At 42.5% G+C, this 26,076-nt stretch overlaps 2 protein-coding genes across 2 annotated transcripts; one reads left to right on the top strand and one right to left on the bottom strand.

The window, feature by feature from the left end:
- Positions 1–999: 999 nt before the first annotated feature.
- ankrd16 (ankyrin repeat domain 16) lies at positions 1,000–8,786 on the bottom strand. The gene is made up of 7 exons (XM_083934924.1): positions 8,398–8,786; positions 7,404–7,624; positions 7,113–7,155; positions 3,988–4,096; positions 3,729–3,890; positions 2,233–2,311; positions 1,000–1,786 (listed from the first exon to the last, which is right to left on the bottom strand). Exons 1-7 carry the CDS (start codon positions 8,733–8,735, stop codon positions 1,623–1,625), a joined length of 1,116 nt encoding a protein of 371 aa, XP_083791050.1. The 5' UTR covers positions 8,736–8,786; the 3' UTR covers positions 1,000–1,622.
- Positions 8,787–9,972: 1,186 nt separating this feature from the next.
- glt8d2 (glycosyltransferase 8 domain containing 2) lies at positions 9,973–25,865 on the top strand. Its single transcript, XM_083934731.1, has 10 exons — positions 9,973–10,037; positions 13,524–13,567; positions 16,261–16,353; positions 17,544–17,745; positions 17,834–17,951; positions 18,080–18,164; positions 19,203–19,315; positions 20,722–20,888; positions 23,554–23,666; positions 25,002–25,865. Exons 2-10 carry the CDS (start codon positions 13,549–13,551, stop codon positions 25,178–25,180), a joined length of 1,089 nt encoding a protein of 362 aa, XP_083790857.1. The 5' UTR covers positions 9,973–10,037; positions 13,524–13,548; the 3' UTR covers positions 25,181–25,865.
- Positions 25,866–26,076: the final 211 nt, after the last annotated feature.

Below are 26,076 nucleotides of genomic sequence, written 5' to 3'. Positions count from 1 at the left end.
CAGTCTCGAAGCCTCACGTACTGCGGTCTGTTGGTGAGGTAGTCGATGGTCCATGCAGCCAGGTGACGGTCGACTCCCGCCCCTTCCAGCTTCCCCCTGAGCAGCGCTGGCTGGATTGTGTTGAAAGCACTGGAGAAGTTGAAGAACATGACTCTCACAGAGCTTCCGGCACTCTCCAGATGTGTCAGGGACCTGTGCAGCAGGTAGATGACAGCGTCATCCACACCGATGCCAGGCCGGTATGCGAACTGCAGGGGGTCCATCTCACTGTCCACAAGGTGACGCAGGTGGGAGAGTACGATCCTCTCCATGGTCTTCATCAGGTGGGAGGTGAGGGCTACTGGCCTGAAGTGGTTCGGCTCCCTGGGGTGATGCTGTCATTCGAGAGTACACTACACAGGACAAGTAGAGATTTGTTGTTATCTTCACAACCTAAGCTGATTGACTTTAATCACCTTAAAAGGTGCTGTAATTGGAATACTAAACACAATTTCCTCCACACAGATCTCACCAGAGTTTGATTTGTGTTCAGCATCTGTAGCGTGGACTGTATATTCAGTAGTGCACTCCGAGCACCAGCACAGAAAGGAGCCAAACGCTGTTCACTTGTTCATGTGAACCTTTGCTGTTCATCTCCAACAGTGAAGGTCTGCTCTGCATAAAAAACCTCTCCCTTTAAACAGCAAAACTCAAATCTGTAGTCGTAAACTTGATAGAGGAAGCCGTAAACAACATTGCAGCAGTAAACAGCAGCTCTACTACTTACTGTGTATAGAATGCAATTCATATTTTCCTTAATGATGTCTTATTTGAACCGCTGTTAATCAGAGTGTTATTTTTTCACCAGCCGATCGACTGAGGTACCCATGGACATAACCGCAATCCATGCATCACTTGTAGGTCATAAACCCTGACCCTCTATGTTAGCACGTAGGACATGGGTCAAACTTAAAAATCAAAGAGGCTTTTTGTCATTTTGAGGTTTTTAATCACGCTGAGTGTTCATTTCTCTGATAGGTTTTGTTTAAATTAGTAACTTGATGCTATAAAAATGGGTTGAAACATCACGATTGAAAGCCATGGTCTACTTTGTCGGGCAGGCGTATGGATGGGACTTTGATGACGTGGCTCCACCGCCCAGTCACTACTGCACAGACTCTGGCTCCAAAATTACAACATGTTGGCGCCCGTATCTAGGATATTAAGGCTTCACCTTTGTACAGTGGGAGGAAGTGAGACGTGTCGTCCATCTTTATATAAATAGTCTATGGTTCTCTGCCGCTGGAGCCCCTTTTCAAGCAGCATGCAGTGCAATGCAGCTGCAACCAGCCAGCCAGCGGGACATGAACACAAAGGAAGGGGAAACACTTTCAAAGGGAGGGACAGCACTCAGATGCCTGCACGGCCGGACCGGCAATCAAAACAAACCACAGAGAAGCTCAGATTACAACCCACACAGAGTATCATTCTCTTCTCAGGACATTACACCAGGAAAATAGCTGTTTGTTGCTATATTAATGTTCTGAAGTATAGTCCCTTTAAATGTTTCCGGATCTTTTCTTTAGCTAAATGAAGGTAACAGAACCAGTTCAGATCTGTGTTCTGTGTCACTGTGCTAGTGTTTATGATGGGTCTGGTGAGCCACATTCCAACACTCGCACTAGGTCTGGTTTCCTGGCATACTGTCGCGCCCTTGTGCCACATGCGTCCTCTGAATCTTTGAGTCCAAGCTGCAGGAGCGTCCTGGCAGCCTCTGCATGCTGCCCGATGCAGGCCATGTGAAGGGCTGGGAAGAGAAGAGAACACGACAGACTATTTTTGCATGTTTTAGACAAAGCATGCCTCAAGTTTTCAGATTGATTTCCACCTTCCAGAAAGCCACAGGTTTCGTTTTTCTAACAATATTTGATGCAGTTCCTCATTTGCTGTCACTACTGTAGGATATTCTTTACCTGGTCCACACATAAATAACGCAGTGCATCGTTTAGCCTGTATTTATTTGGGATATATGGAAATATCACTTTTTATAATGTGGGACCTTTAATCGTGCTTTTCTAAACTTAAAGTTTTAAAGCTGTTTAATTAGCCATGAATATTAATGTTACATAGATAAGACTTGAAACCACATTTTCAAAGGCTTTAAGTTTGTTAAAAACAAAAATGTTTCACAAGCTCACCATTTCAGCCGAATTGCAAGACACACACAGAAATGGAGTGTGATACACTGCTTACCAGTTCTTCGCTTTTTGTCCCGAACATAAAGATCTGCCCCCAACTCTAGCAGTGTTTTTATAGTGGATGTGTGGCCCTCCTGAAAAACAGAAGTTGAAATGTTTAACTGCAACGGGAGTCTACAGTCTAGTACCTGAGGAGGTTAAACTGCTCACAACATACAAGGCCTTCACAAAAAAACTGTGAAAACAAAATGTGGCTTATCAACACTTACAGCTGCCAACACTCAAAGATGAGTGTGTTGTGATGTTATGATGTTATGATAAAATGTTATGTTGTGATGTTGTATTTTTTCTTAGTTGTATAGTAAGTGTTTGCATATGTATTCTGTATTATATTGAACATGTGTTGTGTGCTTTTTTCTCTTTTCTTCTCTTCTTTTTTAAATTGTGATCTTTATTGCTTTTTCACATCATGTTCAAAGGACTACAGATGAAGGGCGCACTCACACTGTCCTTCCCCACCAGTGTGAGTGCAACCGCTCTGCGCCTAGCTGCGGCCAGCTGGCCATCCACAGCCTGTCTGAGAGAGGTGGGCTTTAGTAAAGCATGTTTGCACATGTACGAGCACGAGCGTGCGCACGTGTACGAGCACGAGCACGAGGCCTACGGCGGCTCTGACATCATTTCATGTGCGCCTGTTCTGACATAGAAAAAAGAAGGAGGGACCATGCGCGGACATTTAAAACAATGGCGGGGAAAGGTTCACGTTGGTGTGATGTGGAGGTGGAGTGTTTACTGCAGATTTGGTCGATGAAAATATTCAAAAACAGTCGACAAGACGCACAAAAACTCTGAGGTCTATGGAAAGATTTGTAAACAAAGCCACGCATCGCCATGACGTCAATCAATGTGTGTGACATGTTACGGCGTGATGACGTATAGGCAGCAAGAAGCATTGGCCGGCCCTGGCAGTGTGAGTACAAACGGGCCTGGGGCGCAGGGGGAGAGGGAGGGGGGACAAGTACCCTAAAGCACGGGGCACGGTACGGAAGGACAGTGTGAGTGCGCCCGAAAACTAGCCTTCTGGCTAATCCTGGCTTTTTTAACCATGTGTAATCATGTGTTCTATGAAATTGCACTGTCCCCTTTGAAATAAACTACTACTACTACTAATAATAATAATAATAATAATAGTACGATTGCCACTCTGAAGAATTCTCAGTTCATCAGTGGAGTGTGTGAAGTGTGCTGCAGGCTGAAGACTCTGGTAACAGGAACAGAGTGACAGCTGTCTCAAATAGACCTCCAGAGGGTGAATGCACATCAGTAGATCCACGCTCATATGAAATGGCTGTACTCTCACTGTCCTGCATTATGATTTATTAGTATTAATAAATACAGTAGTTCTGTGTAGTTCACTGGGTAGTTTCAGTTGCTGCCTCAACACATAGTCTGTTGGTGTTCAAATTTGCTGTCAGTTGTAGTGTAAAAATTTATATATATATAGAAGCGCTCTAAGACACAAGTGCTCTGGTTGAAAGTCACTGATCTCACCTTTGCAGCGTAATGTAGGGCAGTGAGCTGGCTGTCAGCCACCCTCTGATTCACGTCTACTTTGAGCTCCCGCACCAGGAACCGCAGCGCCTCCTCCTGGCCGGTGACAGCGACCTGGTGCACCGGCTGAGCCCCGAGTACGTCAGCTGCTGTTGGAGAAGCCTGCAGCACACACACACACACAAGTCAGGTCGTGTAAAACGACACCATGTCAACATCTACAGGCTGAAGCTCTAGTGAAGTGAAATGCTCGTTCTACCTGGTGCTCCTCTAAAAGCAGCCTGGCCAAAGAAATGTGTCCGCTCCTGACGGCATCCATGAAAGGAGTGACTCCACAGCTGTCAGTGATGTCCGAGGTGTAGCCGCAGCTGGAAGAAGAGCGGTGAAGGTGAGGGTCAGTCAGACAAGGTTACCTGTGAGCACCAGATCATCGCGAAGCTCTCTAAGTCTCACCTACAATTAAAAGTGTGGACAGCTGCAGTGGTTGTTTCATCAGTCTACAAACAGGACTGTAAGCATCAGTCACCATATGTATATGATGCAGATTAACACCTTTAAAGCTGATTATTGACCTTATTATCAAACATAAGGTACTATACTATTATATACTTACTACTATAGTTACTGTACATTTTGAACAAAATTAATCTAATCTAGTACGTTTTCATTTTTAAACTTTGTCTGAAGGCTCAAAAACATTTAAGTAAGTGGACCTTGTACTTTTGTAAGCCATTTGTAAGTGTTCTGATTAATCAGTGTGCCACATCAACATAAAGCCTGCCATCGTCTGCCGAACCCACCCTGGCAGTGCACCAGTGTATGGTGGAATGTCTTTATTCATGTAAAGGAAAACACAGGTGACAATTTAAAATTAAAAAAGATAATATAAATTGAAACAACCTTTTCTATCATGACTATTACAATCTTTTTTTTTTTAAATATAATGTGATTTAATTCTCATAATCTCAGATTACTATATCTATAACAGTGGCCCTGATACTCAATCACAGTTGACAGACTAGAATTATGCTTTTAGTCATTATTGTCGCTCTAATTTGTAAGGCCAGTTTATTTGTACAGCACAATTCAACAACAAGGTAATTCAAAGTCTTGTATAATTCAAAATAACTCTGGGGACACAGAGCAGACCTGTCCCATGTTTAGTCCTGACTCTGGGGACACGGAGCAGACCTGTCCCATGTTTAGTCCTGACTCTGGGGACACAGAGCAGATCTGTCCCATGTTTAGTCCTGACTCTGGGGACACAGAGCAGACCTGTCCCATGTTTAGTCCTGACTCTGGGGACACAGAGCAGACCTGTCCCATGTTTAGTCCTGACTCTGGGGACACAGAGCAGACCTGTCCCATGTCTAGTCCTGACTCTGGGGACACAGAGCCGACCTGTCCCATGTTTAGTCCTGACTCTGGGGACACAGAGCAGACCTGTCCCATGTTTAGTCCTGACTCTGGGGATACAGAGCAGACCTGTCCCATGTTTAGTCCTGACTTTTGGGACACAGAGCAGACCTGTCCCATGTTTAGTCCTGACTCTGGGGACACAGAGCAGACCTGTCCCATGTTTAGTCCTGACTCTGGGGACACAGAGCAGACCTGTCCCATGTTTAGTCCTGACTCTGGGGACACAGAGCAGATCTGTCCCATGTTTAGTCCTGACTCTGGGGACACAGAGCAGACCTGTCCCATGTTTAGTCCTGACTCTGGGGACACAGAGCAGACCTGTCCCATGTTTAGTCCTGACTCTGGGGATACAGAGCAGACCTGTCCCATGTTTAGTCCTGACTTTTGGGACACAGAGCAGACCTGTCCCATGTTTAGTCCTGATTCTGGGGACACAAAGCAGACCTGTCCCATGTTTAGTCCTGACTCTGGGGACACAGAGCAGACCTGTCCCATGTTTAGTCCTGACTCTGGGGACACAGAGCAGACCTGTCCCATGTTTAGTCCTGACTCTGGGGACACAGAGCAGACCTGTCCCATGTTTAGTCCTGACTCTGGGGACACAGAGCAGACCTGTCCCATGTTTAGTCCTGACTCTGGGGATACAGAGCAGACCTGTCCCATGTTTAGTCCTGACTTTTGGGACACAGAGCAGACCTGTCCCATGTTTAGTCCTGACTCTGGGGACACAGAGCAGACCTGTCCCATGTTTAGTCTTGACTCTAGGGACACGGAGCAGACCTGTCCCATGTTTAGTCCTGACTCTGGGGACACAGAGCAGACCTGTCCCATGTTTAGTCCTGACTCTGGGGACAAAGAGTAGACCTGTCCCATGTTTAGTCCTGACTCTGGGGACACAGAGCAGACCTGTCCCATGTTTAGTCCTGACTCTGGGGACACAGAGCAGACCTGTCCCATGTTTAGTCCTGACTCTGGGGACATAGAGCAGACCTGTCCCATGTTTAGTCCTGACTCTGGGGACACGGAGCAGACCTGTCCCATGTTTAGTCCTGACTCTGGGGACACAGAGCAGACCTGTCCCATGTTTAGTCCTGACTCTGGGGACACAGAGCAGACCTGTCCCATGTTTAGTCCTGACTCTGGGGACACAGAGCAGACCTGTCCCATGTTTAGTCCTGACTCTGGGGACACGGAGCAGACCTGTCCCATGTTTAGTCCTGACTCTGGGGACACAGAGCAGACCTGTCCCATGTTTAGTCCTGACTCTGGGGACACAGAGCAGACCTGTCCCATGTTTAGTCCTGACTCTGGGGACACGGAGCAGACCTGTCCCATGTTTAGTCCTAACTCTGGGGACACAGAGCAGACCTGTCCCATGTTTAGTCCTGACTCTGAGGAGACAGAGCAGACCTGCCCCAGTGGATCTGGGAGGTCTGGATGATTCGTAGCTGAGCAGACGATCTGAAATGTATGAACCATTTAGTGCTTTGTAAACCAACAGAAGTATGCAACCAAACTGCTTCTGAGGTAGCATTTCACACCCAACTTTACCGGAGGCATTGTTGCGTCTTTGAGTTTTGCCCCCCGTCACCCCTCTGCCATATATACAGTAGATGTACAGTAGTGAATGGAGTCACTCTCCCTCTGTGTGTGTAATCCTAGTCAAAGTGTTCTCTGTCTGGTTGCACGTGCATGTTAGTGCCTTGGGCGTCTGTATCAGACACAAAGGGCCGTGACAAAGCGCTCAGGATTTTATGAGCTGAGGAAAGGTTAGTGAGAGTTGCGTGGAGCCAATTCCAGTCCACTTTTTTTCTATTTCAAGTACAGCACTTTTAATGGCACTGGCATTGGGTCACAATTATCTTCATCTAAATTCGAAGAAAAAGGGTCTTGGGATACATACACCAAAAAAAAAAATCACATGGAAATTTGTTTTTGGGGGATAAATTCAACATTTCAACCTACCTCTCCAGCAGGATCTTAACAACCTCCTCACAGCCGTGCATCGCTGGGTGATGAACAGAGAGAGTATTAGTTATAATCTGACAATTAGCAGAAGGTCCATTATGTAACAGGAACGAAACAATATTTATTTTGTAATCTCACACACACACACACACACACACACACACACACACAAACACACACACACACACACACACACTTGGTGATTGGGCCACAAGAGAAGAGCACACACTTAGAGATTCTGGGAAGATGAGCCAGCCTGAAGTCTGGAAATGCGTTCGTAGGCTTTACCTGCGGTGTGTAGTGGTGTCCTGCGCGTCTTGCTCTCCGTTCTCCAGACGTCTGGAGCAACAAGCAGCAGGTGTCGTATGACCAGAGGATCCCCCTCCCTGCAGGCAATGTGGAAGGAGTTCCAGCCGTCCTTGTTTTTCAGCGAAGGGTCTGCACCATGGCACAGCAGCTCCTGGATCACCTCGAGGTTCCTCCGGGTGCAGGCCATCATCAGTGGGGTCCTGAGAGACAAGGGGCAACACTGACACCTGCTGATGCTAATCAACTGTGCTATTTAAAAAAAAAAACTGTTTTCTGGGAAATATAGTAAATATATAAACTTTTTAAAAAGATCAAACATTACATGAGGGAAAACATTATTCAAATAGAAGAAATCCAACTTGTAAATAGTTCACATTAAATTATCAAATATTTAATCTTTAATCTTTAAATAAACTATTAGACTAGACACCATCAAAGTGTAACTTGTACACCTTTTGTGTGACTTTGACATGGCTAATAGAATTTCTAAATGATGCAAGTGTATTTGATCTAATGATAAGAGATTAGAACCAGTATGTTTCTCTCATGTATAGATTCAACTCTTCTTTGCCCTTTTTTTATAACACAGTAGAAATATTTTGTTATCTTTGAGAGAAATAGAGCTTATCTCTGTGACTGTGAATGTAACCCTTATGACAAACGGGGACAATAATAACCGGATGTTTCGCCTTGTATGGTAAAATTTCGTTAACATTTGGTAAAACACGTGTTTTATTAATTAATTAATTAATAAAACATCTCCTTCGAGCCGGATTTGAACCAGCGACCTAAGGATTTCAGCATTCAGCCACTACAGTCCTCCGCTCTACCAACTGAGCTATCGAAGGGAGATGGTTCTCGACCCCAACAGTTCCAATTTAAGGCCAAATGAGGGCGCTACATGTATCAGTGATATGTATTTATATTTACTATTTATATACTTTTGTGACCAGTATAATATTGTCATCTTTACCAGTCGGCTTTCTTCAGACTGTCCACCTTGGCTCCTTCCCGGAGCAGGTAGCTAACACATGCCTGGTGGCCCATGGACGCAGCTTCGTGGAGCGGCCTCTTGTAGTCGTTGTTGTACACCTCCACGTCCATGCCCACCCGCTTTATGAGATACTCCGCGATGTCGAGGTGTCCTTTCCTGGCGGCGTAGTGCAGCAGGGTGTCCCCCGACCGACCCAGGTGTTTGCTGCGGACAGTCTGAACCGCCGCCGAGCCGCCCAATGTTATGCGTTTCTCCAGAGGGCTCAACTCCCCGTCCTGAGTGAGTTTCACCAGCAGTTTCCAAGTGTTTTCGTCCATGCTGAGTGGAGGTTACAGGCTGCCGCGGGAACACGGAGTCACTTTATGGGTAAATGAGAGAGAGCAGTTAAGCTGGGCTCCTCGGAGACACGCTGAACACAAGTGTTTACGGTTTACGTAGTGTAGCGAAACATGCATTGGCCAACCATGACCTTTCCCTGTAACTATCGCCGTACACAAGGCAAAGCATCTTTCTTCCATTATTAAGACAATATTATTACATATTACATATTGTTACATGTTTTATATATATGATATAATAAGTTGAATGTATAAGAGTGTTGACAGATTCTTGTTTTAAATGTTGAAATTATATTAGGCTATGTTTTAATCGTTCAATCTTAAATTAAAAACCCGTAATAAGCTTTAAAAATGGATTCTCGTGTGTTGTACTTTTATGTGCCTACGAATTATAAAAGACTGATTCAAACACAGCCTGCGACATATCCCACTTATCAGGAAAACCGGTATGAATGAGGAGAAAGGCAAAGAACCGTGTAACAAACACATAATTCATATTTGTATTGAAAAACCCAAACGTTATGAATGACCAGCGAATCCTTTACAAACCAATATAAACACAAATGTGACCAGGGACGCAAAACCAAACTGTTGAAAAGGGATAAACTTCGGTTGTCCTTTCCAGCAGAGCGGCGCCCAGGGCATTGTGGGAAATGTAGTTTTTAAAAACATGCTGCTTGGCTTGCTAAAAAAAATGTATTTCTGCCAGGATTAAAACTTTTACTAAAATGTTGATGATAATAAAACACCTAAACCACAATGTCTGTTGCACCCTGTCATACTTAATAGTTAATTGTTTGATTTATTTTACGTTAGCTTTATTTTAATTTGATTATGTTAGCTTATTGTTACTCTGATCCTTTCCCATCTTTGTATTGAAACTGTTGCACAATAATTTCCTTGGGGATAAAAAAAGCTTCTTGAATCTTGAATTGAATCTTGAACCCTGTGTGCTGGTGAAGAGTCATTGTCGTGTGGCTAAAGTGACTGGACTGGAGCAGACTTTTGAAATAAAACCAAACAATGACAGAGCAGAAATGAATTTTTCAGTGTCACTGTTGATTCCATGTAATGATCTCGTTTCTTGGCTCAATGACAGCGGGGAATCAGAGCGCTGGTGAACAAGATGAGTCCCATCTGGAGGGAAGAAGGAGGGGAAAAAAGGTGGGAGAGGAGAAAAGTGGGCTTGTTGGTGAGTCAGTCATCAGAGGTTTGAGCCTGCAACATGGACCACGGACATCAGGAATTACACTGACCGTATTTACCAACCCCCTGTTTCTGGTAAGTACATGTTAAACGTTTGAAATGTGCTTTAAATTGTGTTAGATGACTGATACTATCAAGCCAACAGGGACACACCCCCTTTCATCTCTGTCTTCTAAAGTGGATAGGTCCCTAAATGCACTTCTGCACCTTTATGTCTGTGGCACACTGTCAGATATGTTGTATACATATACGTAAACAGCGTATCTGTGTATTTTGAGCTAAATGTGCAAGCCTGGTGTGTTTGTAGGACAGGAGAACTTTTTGTCCTGCCACACTGAAAGAAATGTCTAGCCTCAAAAACGTGTTGAGGTAACTTCTGACTTTAATAGCAAACGGAGAGTCTGTAAATGCATAATGCATGGTAATGTTTTTCCATTGTGCCGATGCAATTTAAGACCTTTCTGGGATTAAGAATCAGGGTTGCTGTGTTTGTGTTTGTTTGTTGTTGAGACGGTGGTCCTTGGGGGAAGTGACTGACCTCTTTTAAGCTCCTTTCAAACTTTTTTTTTTGAGAAAATACCCCAAAACTGTTTAACTCCAGAGCAAATCAATGAGAAGTTACAGACCTTTTTTTGTTGTGAGTTAACTATAGCTCAAAAAAAGTTAACTACTCTATCCAAGTTAGGGATTTTTTGCAGTGTGATGACCTAAGTGGGTTGGTTTGAACCCCCAACCCCCATCCACACACACACTGAAAAGACACAGTTCCATGCAAACATTTAGGGACTACTGCAGCTGCTTGCTACGTAATACTGTTATGAAGGAGCCATTTATTAACTTCAAGACAGGGGGAGCACCTCCCATCTTAATATTTAGTATCCTTTATTTGACATCCATTGTCATCTTCAGAGTTTTGAACAGACAACCAAGTGTTTGAATGAAGACAAGACAGAGTTTGGTAGGCGCCTCAGTGTGTGTGTAGCTGATCAGGTCCAGATGTTTTTGGCTGTAAACTGTGACAAACAAAAACCAGAAACAAATGCATGACACAAACCGCACGTCCTGTCCTAGACCAGTTCATTCAGATTGAGTTAAAGAGTTAATGAGAGCGAAGGTTTACATGAAACATGAAAAGCAGACAGACTACTGAAGCTGATGAGCCGTTTAAAGTGTGCTGTTTCCTGCCAGGGGTCCGCCAGTGAAGCCCACTTGGTGATTGTAAGAGGAGGGGAGAGTGACGGAGCAAAATCCGAGGAGGATTTTTAAGCCGTGGGAGAGTTGACATGTGCGTTTTGTCATTTCTTTTGTTTAAGCATCTCTGTTGCGTAATTGTATAAATGGTTAAAGGGCTCGACGGCATACAGATTCCTTGATGGAGCCCTGGCATCAGGGAGGAAGGAAGTGGAAGGTTCTGGACAACTACAGCCACATGTGTTGTCCAGCGCCTCATGGCTTTGGGCCTCAGTGAGTTTACACTGGCACTTTGTCACAGTCACACACATGAGTTTATGCAAGTCAAGTCAATTTGAATTATAGAACCCAAATGTTTATATGGATTCATCTTTCTAGGAGAATGCACCGGCAGGTCAGAGCGCAGTGGCAACTCCACAAATGGCCCGACATCACAAATTTGCCTCAGGGGGCTTTAAAATCTGTACGGCATATGATACTCCTGTCCTAAAACCATCGCTTCAGTTCAGGAAAAGTCCTAAAAAAACTTCAAACAGGGAAGAAACGTAATTTTCTTCAGCTCCTTTCCACCCCGTAACCTGGAAAGAGGACAGACTTCACAGACACAAGAAACAAAATTGAAGTCAACATTCACACACATCGTCGAATAAAACGCACACATGTGACACACCTGCAAAATATGCGTCACAAAACGTATTTCTGAAATGGATCTGATTTTTCTTTATGTTGAGTTTTGCTGTGACAATAAACTCTCTCCAACAAGTCCTAATCAGATCCGTCCAAACGAGGGCCCTGCTGTGCTGACGGGTGTTCTATCCTTTAAAGTCCCCTCCAGTCAAATATTTTCTTCTCTTTCTGCAGAATGGTGTTTGCACAGAGTTAAACAGGAGGAAGCTGCTGTCACATTTATCTGCAGGAAGTGGAACGTTTCTATGTTCTCGTTGAAAATCTGATCTGAAGGGGAGGCCCACGAGGGGGGTTTGTGACATCACAACTAGTTTGGAAGTCATTCCTGGTCCGATATTTACGCACTCATCACTCATCTTCAACCTCTTATCCGGGGTCAGGTCTCGGGGGCAGCAGCTCTGGCAGGGGACCCCAAACTTCCCTTTCCCGGGCCACATTAACCAGCTCTAACTGGGGGATCCCGACACGTTCCCAGGCCAGTGTAGAGATGTAATCTCTCCACCTGTTTGACGTACTCTGGTGGTGACTCGGTTCACATGGACAGTAAAGGCATGAACCATCTGGCTATGAAAGCTCAGCTGGACATTCTAAATATCCTCTTTATTTATTTCTGCTCAAGGAGGTTTGTTTCCACTTGCCATCCACAATGTAGCAAGAATGCAGGCATTGTGGACAAATGCTTTCCCAACAAAAAGAAGTAGGTTCAATAGAGAGCATGTGAGGTATTCCTGGTTTGAGAGAAACTTTTAGCTGAGGAAGAAGTTCCTTTGCCAAAGAACATAAAATATACCAAAAAAGTACTTTTTATATGACTGTTAGCTCCTTTGTGCCGTTAGTCCTTTTTTGCACCAAATTTGTAAAAAATTGTAGTTGTGTTGTAGTAATTGTGTTAAGGATTATAAATGTGTTCTATGCGGCCATCAGGTAAAGTTCAATCAAATGGTTCAATCAAAGCATTGACAGCTGAGAGATACAACATTTGTAACATAGTAATAAGTTAGTTAGTAAGTAGCAACGTAGTGATTTGATTCTTTATTCATTTATTCATCAGGGACAGTGCACTTTAATCAACACTGCTGCAAATGGGCCAGTGTCAGCCAAAAGGCTCATCTTTAACTGTGCCGGTTAGTTCAGCATTCACAGTAACGATTTCCTATTTGAGGTCACGGGTCGAAGAAAAAGCTGCTTGTCACAGTTAAATGTCTGCAGGAGAAACTTGATTTTTCCATTCTTCAGCCGGGTTTACTCTCAGCCACGTTCTCTCCTCTACATTTGTGCAAAAACAAACGAGGCCTGTCATCTTGTTAAATATCAAATACACTATATGTCACTTTCAGCTGTGTTGCCAGGTTTCATCGGTAATACTCCACTGAAGGAATTGCCAGATCCTTCAATACATCATTATTAGGGCCAAGGGATATTTCATCAACTTCTCTTGAGTGACTTAATACTTCTGTCTGTGTGTGTGTGTGTGTGTGTGCATGTGTGTGTGTGTGTGTGTGTGTGTGTGTGTGTGTGTGTGTGTGTGTGTGTGTGTGTGTGTGTGTGTGTGTGTGTGTGTGTGTGTGTGTGTGTGTGTGTGTGTGTGTGTGTGTGTGTGTGTGTGTGTGTGTGTGTGTGTGTGTGTGTGTGTGTGTGTGTGCGTGTGCGTGTCCGCGTGTGTGTGTATGCCTCTGTTTGCAGATGTCATTGGAAGCAATCAGGAAATATGGCTCTCCTGAGAAAAAGTAAGTGATCAAGTCTCTAAATTTCCATGAAACAAAGAGTAAATGTCTTCCCTTCCTGTTGATGGACGGTAACACTGAACAGATTCATATCATTAATAATATCAGCTTTCCTTTGAGCGGACGAAGGCTGCTAAAAAGGACCTTCACATTTCAGACCAGGGAAGCGTTCAGCTTCCATGCACGTGCACTAAGTGTGTGTGTGTGTGTGTGTGTGTGTGTGTGTGTGTGTGTGTGTGTGTGTGTGTGTGTGTGTGTGTGTGTGTGTGTGTGTGTGTGTGTGTGTGTGTGTGTGTGTGTGTGTGTGTGTGTGTGTGTGTGTGTGTGTGTGTGTGTGTGTGTGTGTGTGTGTGCGTGTGTGCGTGCGTGTGTGCGTGCGTGCGTGCGTGTGTGTGTGTGTGATGAGGTAACCAGATGACGGGCTGTAAAGAGTTAACTTTCCTTCTAACTGTTCTGGATTCGATCCAGTGTGTGAACAGCAGTTTGGACTGAATGCAAAACACTTGTGTTTCCTTCCAAAATAAAGTTTAAAGTAAAGTAAAGTTTACGTATGCTATAAATGTGTACGTAATTTAAACGTCAAAACAAAAACTGTAACAAATGTTGTTCTTTTTTCAGGTTCGAGTCTTGCAGATTTGGGTTTAGAGGAATAATTGGAATACCAGCTCTGTATCATGGCAGTGTGGGAAGCGTGTGCAGATGGACAGGGTTTGGCCTCCCTCTGTCCCCAAAGAGTAAAGCGTAGGACTGCCAGATTTTGGCAGATTATGATGGTGCAAAACGACAACACTTGGCGGACCACCCATGCTCCACGGAGGAAAGCCAAACAGTGTTCATCTGCACACACTGCACACACTGCACACACCGCCATGATACAATCCTTGTATAAAATCAGCAAAGTATCTCTAATGTTTTAGACGTTTTACTTTAAGTGAGAAAAAAACACCTTGAAACTGGATCCTCAGTGAAGAATTCTCATAAAAATGTCTGAGTAAGCAGTCCTGCATATGTGCAATCCTTGAACTGGCTCATAAGTGCTGAACTGCTGCTCAGACTGTGCAGAAGTAGTTACGGCACCTGAGTGAGCAGCCAGAAGTGATAAAAGTGTTTGCGTACCGGTTGCAGATGGGTATTTGATAGTCCTCTCTCTCAGGACTACCTGACAGCAGCCAGAGAAGAGAGTACAACTTTAGAGATGAAACCGCTGCTATGAGAAGAAAACGTAAAAACATAGATTTAGGCCGGTGTGACGATAATGACGAAATTGTTTAAAGGAATGGCTTGACATAATCTTCTTGCTGCGAGTTTAAGAAAATCACATAGTTTCATGCTGCTCATTAGAGAGGAACTGCACACTTAAACATGTTTTTTAAACTGTAAACTAAAAGATATGACTACGGTGGTGAAACACATCAAGGCTGGTGTTAATATTGACATTTCTCATCATAGATTAGGGTTCAACGCGAAGGGCAATAATGAGGTAGAGAAGAGCAGTTGGGACCATAGACTGTATAAAAGGTTGGGACGTCTCTATGTCATCAAATTTAAAAATGTTAATGCTCTCTAATCTATCTGACCCCCTCTGAGCCCCTTGCACACTGTTGCATTTTTCAAAAGTTGCAGTAGGCGGAGTTATGCTCAGACGAGGGGGTGAAGTTAAGCACGGTGGCTAGAGCAAGAGGCAATTAGCCTAGCTTAGCATAAAGACTGGCAGGAAATGGCTAGCCTTGCGCTCAGAGTTCAGAAATACACATATGCGCACATCTAAAGTAGCTTCATGAGTCCATCCTGATCCCTGGGCTCCATTGTGTTTTACTCTCAGATCAGTCTGGTATCGTGTGGCGGAGAAAATATGGAGTTTGCCAAGCGACGTCCAATCAGCGTTGGTTTTGCAGTTCTAAGTTTGACGCAACGCATGCAAATCCGACCTGATCTAGACACATTTTCAGACAGCGGTATCCCTTAGTCTGGTAGCTTTTTTGCTTTTTTCTCTAGGATCCTTCTGTTGAATATGGACTGGGCACCTGAAATTGTGCCTTTTATCCGTAAATTCGCGTTACACAAACGACAAATATCCTATCTTTCTGAGCTTTGATCTGACAGATGGTCTATCCAATCAGCAACCAGTATTTTCACCCCTTCCCAAAAAATCTCCAAACAAGAGTTTCCAGATGGATATGCTGAGAAAATGAGAATCAATCCATCTGGCGGAGTCAGGTTAAATCTAAAGCCCACTAATTAACACATTCTCATTTGTTTCAGGGAGTTCATTACATGCTGAACTACGTCTCAGCTAGGCTAGCTGTTTCCCCCTGTTTTTGCTGTTTGATAATTGATTTAAGAAACATAATACAACTTATTAACTAGTGCGATTAAGACATGTTGGTGGATGTATTTTTACCTTTGGTGCTGTTTCCCTCTGCTTCAATGCTATGCTAAGCTAAGCTAATCACCTGCTGGCTCCATCTTCACACATAAACAGACCTGAGAGTGTTATCTATCTTCTCAGCAGGAAAGCAAAAGGGTTTTTCCCAAAATGCCAAACTATTCCTTTACTTCATTTTGGTTTCTTGGTCAGACATATCAAGCATCAGCTTGGGCTTTAATTGTGGCTTGATAATATGCATTTTATAGATTGGATATAAGATTTTTTTATGCATGTCAAACACTGACTGACTGATCTGTGCCTTTCCCAGTTAACCGGATCCTCCTGGTGCTGCTGGTGCTTATGTTATGTGTTCTCCTGCACAGTACACTGCTCAGAGCCTCCACTCGGCCCAAACTCTCAGGTACATCCACACAAGCTTAGTTTTAAATCGTTGCAGAGCAAATTCACTTGTGTCAAAGTTATACTCCGTACTCCCTATAAGTTACTTTCTATCTCTCTACTTTCTAAAGAGTGACTTAAAACAAATTGTAAAACTAAGTTTGCACTACACCTATAAACTTTGTATTACAGTGCTCATCTTTGTTCCTTATTGAACTCGCTACTTCAGGCTGCGGCCGACAGTAACGTTACACGCCGCCTAAAGTATTGTTAGTTGGTGGAAATCTTGTTACTGATTTGGGGAAAATGACATGGCAGGATAGCTAGCCTGACTTGTTGTTTAACATACTGTCAAATTATATTTACCATTTATCAACCCTACCCATGTTATTGACTTTGAATCTTGCTAGCCTAGCGTTAGCATTAGCTGTGTGGCTAACAGCTGGGCCAAAGGGTTCTATGAGCTGAGCGAGCTAGAAATATCACCTGTTGCCAAGTCGCTGAGCTGTTGCTAAGGTCCATCCTATTTACTGGACAGGTGAACGTTTCCATTGCATAAGAACCTTACTGGATGGGAGTGATTTTTCCAGTTATCAGGTGATGCCTCCTCTGATTTAATTCAGCATTTTGTTAGGGTTAGAGTTTACAGTTAGGGTCTGGGTTAGGGGTACTGTTAGGGTCTACATAAGCCTATTTGCCAGGGAATTTGGCTCTGATTGTGTAAAAAATAACAGACGTAGGACTCTTTTTTGGGAAAAGCGTGGAACATTGGACCTTTGTTTCAAGAAAGGGTCCGATGTTCCCCGGTCACATACAAAGTGGGGATCAAGGACCCGGGGAACATAGGTACGCTCCCAGTGATACAAGGGAGACAGAGTTGTTTGAAAAAAAAAAAAAAATGAATGGTCTTAGTTTAGTTTTTCTTCGAAAAGAAACCATGGTGTAAGCGGGTTAATGCCCTTCGAGGAGTCCATAATCTAATCTAATTTCCTGTCCCTTACTTGTTCCTTCAATACTATGCACACACACACAGTTTAGTTTGTTTTGAGTCCCTCGTACACCGTCCTGCTGCCAGAAATACTCACTTTAGTAACAAATGTCATTTTTCTTCTTAATCAGTCACTGAAAAAATGTCCCTGTTGTTGTTCTTCTGTTTGAGTAATGTTTCTGGGGATTACTGATCATTTTCTGGGGGGGGGGGGGGTCTCTCAGATCATTGGAAGAGCCTCAGAAGTCCAGCACGAGTTCCGGCAGCGAAAGTGTCAGAGGCGGATAATGTTGTCCCCGTCGTCATATGTGCATCGGAGGAGCGCGTCGGTGCAGCCATGGCGACCATCAACAGCATCTATAGCAACACAGACGCCAGCGTCTTCTTCTATATTGTCACTCTTCGTGACGCCGTGAAACTGATAAGGTTCGTCACTTAAATATTGGTGTTTTCTGTCTATCCTGATGACTCTCATGTTTATTCATCTAAGCTTGCTTTTTTTGCATCTTCCCAGACGGTACATAATGAAGACTAAACTGAAAGGTATCACATATAAGATATTGGAGTTTAACCCCATGGTTCTTAAAGGAAAGGTGAAGCCAGATTCCTCTCGACCTGATCTGTTACATCCAGTGAGTTCTGGCTGTGCCTTTTTTCATGTACCCATACATACTGTATACATGCCCCAATGAAGTGTTCTACCCCACTGTCTAAATGTAAAGTTTTAAAGAGGTATAAGACATTTGCTTTTGTTTTGCAGCTCAACTTTGTGCGCTTCTACTTACCTCTGCTTGACATCAACCATAAGAGGGTGATATACTTAGACGATGATGTCATCGTGCAGGGTATGTATGTGACCATTGTTGAAAGGAATCCATATGAAAATCATTCATGCTGTTTCCTTCAGATTCAACTGTTTTAAGGCAAATGTAACTTTTCCATCTGTTACTACCATTTTAAGAATAACATATAATGGAAGAAAATGAATCTGTTTATTTTAATTATAGATCATAATAGATAGATCCTGTTTTAAAGAAGTTCAAAGTTGTAAATCATGTATAGAAATAAGAAAAATGTAATGCATTATAATGCACCAGTAATATTTTTGTGCCTAGAAATACCGTCCCCAATAACAATATTATAAATTTCATTAAGTGCATAATATTACAAATGTACAGTATATGTAATATTCATACACTATGAAGTTTCATTAACCTTGAGACCTTGCCAAGTCAGGAACAACAACAACACAAACATCAACAACAACAACAACAACAACAACAACAAATTATGACAACTAAAATACAAACCCCTAGTCCAGGGAAGTTGTGTAAAACGTCATTGAAAACAGAATACGATTATGTGAAGAATAAGGGAAGTATTTACTGCTGCAGTTTCTTCAGTTAACTAACAAACATCTTACTTTTACTCGTCTTGTGATTGCACCATTTTATGTAAAGTATTTTGGAATGAAGTTGGGACGTTGTGTAAAACATAAATTGAACAGAACACAATGATTTGCAAATCCTTTTAAACCTATATTCAATTGAATACACTACAGAGACAAGATGTTTAATGTTCAAACTGACCAACTTTCTTGTTTAAAAAAAGAAAGAAAGAAATCTGAAGTTGATATCTGCAATCTGACTTATTGGTTTAAATGCAATCAAATCTTGCACCTTAATAGTTTGGATTAAGATTGAGAATTTCTCACATATTGATAATCATCAAAACCACACACAGGTTTCAAGTTATAGATAAAAGTATTAATAATGTCTTTTTATTGAAAAGAATGAATTAAACAATGTCAGTATTTTGAGTATGTGTATATTTTATCACTTTTTGATCACATCACTTTTATCATGCTTTTTTGTGCTTTTCAGGCAACATCGAGGATCTGTTTAATATCAAACTGAAGCCAGGTCATGCTGCTGCTTTCTCCACTGACTGTGACCTGCCATCCACACATGAGATGGTGCGCAGCATCGGCATGCAGGTGGATTCTTATTTTTAACAAAATATATTGTATTTACTTTTATATTTGTTTTAACCTGCCAGTGTGTAGAGGAAATACAACTGCTGTTTGTCTGAAAATCAAAGAACACAGTATTCAGTCATCTGCAAAAATGATTGTGGACCAGCTCCCTTTTTACCTTTAGCTATGTGTCTGTAAATAGAAGTGTGCCGTACATATGCATGCCTTTTTTCATTCATGTGCATTCATGTAAATGTATAATTAAAGCTGCGGTAGGCAGTTCATTTTGAGTGTTGTTGGACAAAAATTCCTTAAATCATATTGTAATCCAAGTGAGAGGAAAGTAGACGTCTGCACCTCCTCTGGGCTCTGTTTTCTTCAGGCTTTAGAAAGTCAAGCATGTGACTAGAGACTTTGGCCAATCACAGTTCATTTCAGAGAGAGAGCTTTCCTATTGGCTGTTGTACAAGCACTGATGCATGTGCACATCCTTTCTGACTGTGGAATTAAGTCTGATCCAGTACTGGACAATCCTGAGGCTAAAAGTCTTCAAGGCAGCGACCGGGGTTCGACTCCGGCCTGCGGCCCTTTGCGGCATGTCATCCTCTCTCTCTCTTTCTCTCTCTCTCTATCTCTCTCTCTCTCTCTCTCTCTATCAGTGTTGCAGAGAGTCAGAAAATGTTGCTATTTAGCCTTTTGCTATAAGTTAGTCGCTAGGCCACGACCATGAGCTAGCTGCACTCCCGTGTCAATATCAGTGAAGCATTTCATAGATAGAACGAAAATGTCGCTACTAGTTTTAGCCCTCTGTTAACCCTTGACAGGACTTCACGTCATCTGCGGCTAAACTCACAACTGCAGTTAGAAGAAGGCTAGTCTTGCATAGCTAGACGCTTCACCGACACATTTTATGCATAAACATGTAGCTAGCTAGTGCCTTGAATCGCAATATGTTATTTCAAAGGGCTTTAAAGGCCCATAAATTTGCAAACACAAGGACAGTAATTCCCATAGAATTGCAGCTATATAACTGCAGCTGAGCAGCTGCAGTGAGCTCATGGCTACCGTAAACCAAACGCTTCTAAAATGTCTTTGGCTAAACTATTAGCAACATTTTCTCTCCATCTCTCTAATAGTTTAGCCTTCTGCTAACCAACTATAGTCAAAGGCTCATGGCTACGGCCAAGCCTAATGCTGCGAGTAAGCAAAAGGCTAAACATAAGTAAACAACAGAAGCAACATTTTCATCTGAAGGGTTTCACAGGTTCACGAGTTTGCAAAGAAAGCTTCTCACCTAACTGACATTTGTTGTAAACTGCAGGGTATTCACTTTGGACCCCGTTAGAGGAATTGATGTGTTATATTCCTTTGTAAAGACACTTTGGTTATTGAAATATGGCGTCCTCTCCTCTGAGCTTGTCCCCTAGACAACCTACATGGGCTTCCTGGACTATAGGAAAAAGGAAGTTAGAGACCTGGGCATCAACCCCAGAGATTGCTCTTTCAACCCAGGAGTGTTTGTGGCAGATGTCAGCGAATGGAAGAAGCAGAAGATCACCAAACAGCTGGAGAAATGGATGGAGGAGAATTTCAGGTGCGCACAGTGACAAGCAGTTTCTGGAAACCATCGATTTACATTTAGACCCATATCCAGTTCAAAGATAAAGCTCTGATTGATTTCAAAACAATTCTTTGCAATGACTTCGTCTTGTACAAAAACAATGTGTTCATTTTATCGGTAAAGTAGAACTATATGAAAACAACGGAACATTTTCTTGCGTACAAAATTATATTCATCAGCAGTTCCTGTTTCAAAATAGTAGGCTAGTCTGTGTTTTACAAAGAAAATTTCTGACGGCCTCCTTCACCCGGGTCTCTACTGTAGTTCGATGACTCACAAGTACAGCAGAGAATTGGATTCTGCCACAGGAGTGTTTGAGAGCTTTGCTATGAAAACCTCTTAACAATTGAGTCCATTGTAACCAACATGACTCAACTGGCCGTCTACTCTTTCTTAAGGAGAATTTCTGTATTTTTAACCCTATTTCCCTACGTATTTGTATCTAAATGATTAATGGGAGGAACAAGTTTTGAAACCGGGCCAGTATTAAGTACAAGCGCTACAACCCAGCAGCTGTGAACCAGGCCGCCCATGGACATCAACTAAAAGAGCTTGTTTTTGCCTCTGACAGGCTCAGATTGTTATTCCAAGTGTCTGGTTGTATCAAGAAAGATGGAGAGTTGCCGTTAACCTGCTATGCTTTCGTGTGCAGCTTCGGATGTAGGTGAACAGCTAGCTCTCGATTCTTGCAAACAGCGTTTTTCGTCAGTAAAGGCACTAGTCGTCCCAATGGTCTGCAAGGTTAGGATCCATTTGTAGCACAACAACTGTAGCCTAACTTCAGCTTGTCTGCATCCAACAGAAATGTTAGTCTATGGGGCAGTCTGACGTGTACCTCCACATTTTGTTGGCACTACGGAAATGCACAAACACAAACCATTGTTTTTATTTTAAAACTTTTGGATAGCTATGCTTCACAACAAACTCTCCCCGTCGGCACTCCTCTCTCTCACTCAAGTTCCACACCACTGTCTTCTTGCTAAAAGTACCTTTGTGTGATTTCCGAATAAGACTTCACTATCTTTCCACAATACAATCAGACACTTCTAATTACAATCTGAGCCTGTCAGTGGCAAAATCAAGAACTTTTATTTGATGTACTTTATATTGTTGGTGTGTTCGATTACGTTGTACCCCGGTTCACGGTGGCCATTCTGCAGAGGTCTCACTCGATACTGGTTGAAGATCCCCAAAATTCAATTTAAGACCAAAACCAACAGTCTTCAAGCCAGGGGACTAAAGGCCCCTACACATGATATTCGGTAAAACTCTTTGCACCGGCCGTTCTATTTATTTCCTATGGAGGAGGTGGCAGCGCCCAATGTAGCGGCGCGCACTGCTTAGATTTGTCTCTCTGCTGCTGCGCTCAAAGTTCAAATCAGTTGAACTTCGACCTAGTTTCTGCTGACCTTTCAAAAGCAAAACCAATGAGATATAAGCTTAGAGTGTGACATTTACGTTTCCTAGACAACTAGAGAGCGACATCAAGTCGGTTAGAAATATGGAATAAAAACTTATTGTGAGTCTGAGTTTCCCAAACTATTTAACATTACATTAAAATCGTTTCACGATGATTACAGAAAACGTAATGCCTGGAGGTTTATAAGCAGGCACACCAGGTTTGTTAATTGGCAGTTTACAAGATAACGGTTGTTATAATACTAGCTTTGATTTAGCCGTTTACTGGGTCTCTGCGCCCCCACCTCACTGTGAGCCCAGCGCAAAAAGCTTATCATGTCAAGGCCCTTTAAGGAAAGTGTGAGGTAAAACACTGAAAAGAGAGAGTCTTTCTCCAGGTTTGGCTTCAGAGGACTGGCTCTCTGTAGCTTTTTTGTACCTGTGAATGTAAATCTCTACATTATGATCCGTGAAAACCTTGACACATATTGCAGATTTAGTTGCAGTCCACTTGCTGTGTGCTGGCTTCTAGTTTCTAATAGCCCCAACTCTCCACAGCTCTGTGTCAGTGCTGCAGTATGATCTGGCTATACCAGCTTATCATTCTGGTATAGGGCTGATAAGTCCCGCCCCTGTAATACGGTAAGTGTGATGACGTGACCTCAGATTGGCGTCATGAAATATAGTCATTCTCATTAGGCTTTTTCCAGAGCCTTTCACTGAACAATCTTACAATAAACTGTCAAACTCTTACATGAAAAAATGATCATTTAATTCCACAAACAACATATGTGTAATCCAGGACAGATAATGACTGGGACCAGGAAATAACTGTTCCATTTCAATAGACACTAATGTCAATTTTTCAGGAGCTGAGGTCCCATGGGGTCTACCTGAAGCTGTATTACAGGGGTGGGACTTACCAGCTCTATAGGGGGAACAAATCACAGTCTCAGTCTTTGGAGGATGCAGCATCAGTGCCATTGTAAAAATAGAAAGCGGAGATGTCAGGCTTTATCCCAGCACTGTATATCCAGTAAACCAGACTAGCTGGCTTGTGACATGAGTACACTCCTTTATTGTAATATTAATATATTTCTTATATTGTATAGACTGTTGTTTAAATTGTAAGCACTTTGAACTGTATTTCATGCATGTAGGATTTAACATATGTTTTGTCTAGTTGTGGAGCAGAAGAAGCATCTGCCTGATCATAAACCCTCTTCCTCCTCTCCACCAGGCAGAACATATACAGCAGTGCCATGGCAGGAGGTGTGGCCACTCCACCAATGCTAATAGTGTTTCATGATAAGTACACAGCACTGGACCCACTGTGGCACGTCAGGCACCTGGGTAAGATCTTCACCCTTTTCACACCATAGACTCAAGCCCCCACCACGACGACTTCCTGGTTGATCCAATCAGGAAGTGCCAAAAACTGCAGTTCTCCGAGTGTCCAGTAGTGGTAGTTTGCATAATAGAGCAGTTTCTCATTGACCCCCATGTTAAACATGCCGTTTTTACAGCATAATTAAACCTACTTAGGACTTGTTTACAAAAAAACATTCTCGTCTGTATGTTTAGTGCATATCTCCATGACAACTCTTAGGAGGGTGAATATTTTTGTACCAGGCTAGTTTTAATTTTATTGGATGTTAAAGTTAATGAATAATTTGGAGGCTAGTTGTCAGGATTAGCATTATTAGCATGCTAACTCCGTCATCTCGACCTGGACTGCGGCCATTCGTGTGGTGGTGTTTCCATAAGTGACAGATGGTTTAGGAACACACCGCGTTAACGTTAGCTCCTTTAAGCTAATTAAATAGCCGCAGTTGCACCATGACCTGCGGTACAACCTACTATCTCTGGCACATACTGTACACTAGATGCTGATCTGGAGCACCGGGAGGATTCGGGCTGTGAGGGTCTGTGTTTTACAGTCTATGGGCATGGGACTGTGTTGAATATCAGTTTAAATCATAGATCATAAATGCTGCCTGCACTTCACTCCCAGAGCAGCTGTCAAAGTCAAAGCCGATTCCCAGAGGCGAATATGATTGGAGCAAGTAGAGAGAACAGATTTTGACGGAGATGCTACATACTTTTTTTTTTTGGAGATGTCTGCCCTAAGTTATACCAAAATTCTCTCCGTACATTTGACCTGAATGGGGAAATTAGCTATAAGACCAAAACTGTTTTTTGTAACAGACTGTAAACGTATCTTTACTGCTGTAAACTTCGCCATTTTAACATGAGGGTCTATGGAGATTGACTCATTTCTGCGTTGACATCAGTTTTCAGCACCAAAGGTTATTTTTAGCCTCAGAAGAATTTAAGTATTAGTCCATAAAGGCCCAATTGAATGCTCATTTTAGCATAGAAAGAAAAAACTATTTTAACAATATGAATAAAGTTCTTAGAGTATTTTAACAGAGCTTATCACAAATCAACCTACCAAGGGGACTGGATACACTGAGGAAGGGCTCAGAGGGAGACCAATGATAACACCTAATAATCAATATTATAGGAACATATTAAAATTCAGAATTGATTCATAATAGATTAGATTAATAATAATTAAATAGAGAAGCATGGAGGTAAAGTGAAATCATTAACTACATAAAGAAACATAAAGAAACCTGAACTATCGTAGCACCACCTTTTCAAAAAGCTCTCCTTTGTTTGCAGGCTGGAGTCCAGATGCCCGTTATTCAGAAAGCTTCCTGCAAGAGGCGCAGCTGCTGCACTGGAATGGTCCCTTTAAACCATGGAATTACCCTGCTGTTCACCTGGATATGTGGGAGAGGTGGTTTATCCCTGACCCCTCCAGAAGGTTCTCCCTGGTACGAGCTGAGAGCGACAGCTAAGTCTGTCAGGTCTGAGCCGCGGGTGGACGTGAAGCATGGGAGGTTCAGGACTTACTCCGACATTAGCAGAATGTGTCACAGCAAACATACAGTGAATGTAATGTTCTAGAAAACGGGACGTTGTTGCTCTATGTCGGTATACTAAATACACAAAAATGTGACAAATCTGTTGTCAACAGCAAGTGACAGATGCCTGTGAATATAGTAGAGTAGTACTTGTAAGAAAATGTTCAAAGTGAAAGTGAGAAACTTAAAACTGTGACAGATTTTTTTTAAAGATTGTGTTCAGCAAGAAATAATGTATTAGCATAATCCATGTAAACCTGAAATACATTTTCAGAATTCAAATTTTCACAATCTTAACTGTTTTTGGTTTTTTTGCTTCAAATATGACATTGAAATCAGTAAACAGAATATTTATCTTACTTACTGATCCCAATAGTGGTCCCAATAAGGGCCAACTGTAAATAGGTAATACAAAAAGAAATATGACCAGTTCCTGGTCCATTTCATGACATTCCCTTCAGCCTCAGCTGCAGTTTATGTTTCACGCTAATTAAGCAATAAGCATTTTTAATTATGCTTGTTGATATTGCAACTATGTCAAAATATTACAACATTTTGAAAGAATGAGATCTATTTTTTGAAATCAACTATTTAAAAAGGCAAACATTGACATAAAAGAATAATTGGGATTTTGATTTTGCGAAGAAAGAATTCTATATGATTCTGATTTTAATAATTTATGAAAACAAATAAAAGCCAATCTTGTTGGGATGTATGTGAGAAGTTTCTGTTTTCATGCTTCAGTTATTCATGCCTGAATTAGAGCGCGCCCATTCCACACTGACGACGATGAGAGGAAGCCATTGTTGCCATAAGCTGAACACCTCCTG

Source organism: Echiichthys vipera (assembly GCF_963691815.1).
Source record: "Echiichthys vipera genome assembly, chromosome: 20".
In the NCBI taxonomy this organism is placed as follows: Eukaryota; Metazoa; Chordata; class Actinopteri; order Perciformes; family Trachinidae; genus Echiichthys; species Echiichthys vipera.
Note: the sequence above shows the minus strand (reverse complement) of the source record. Positions and strands in the feature narration are given on the sequence as shown.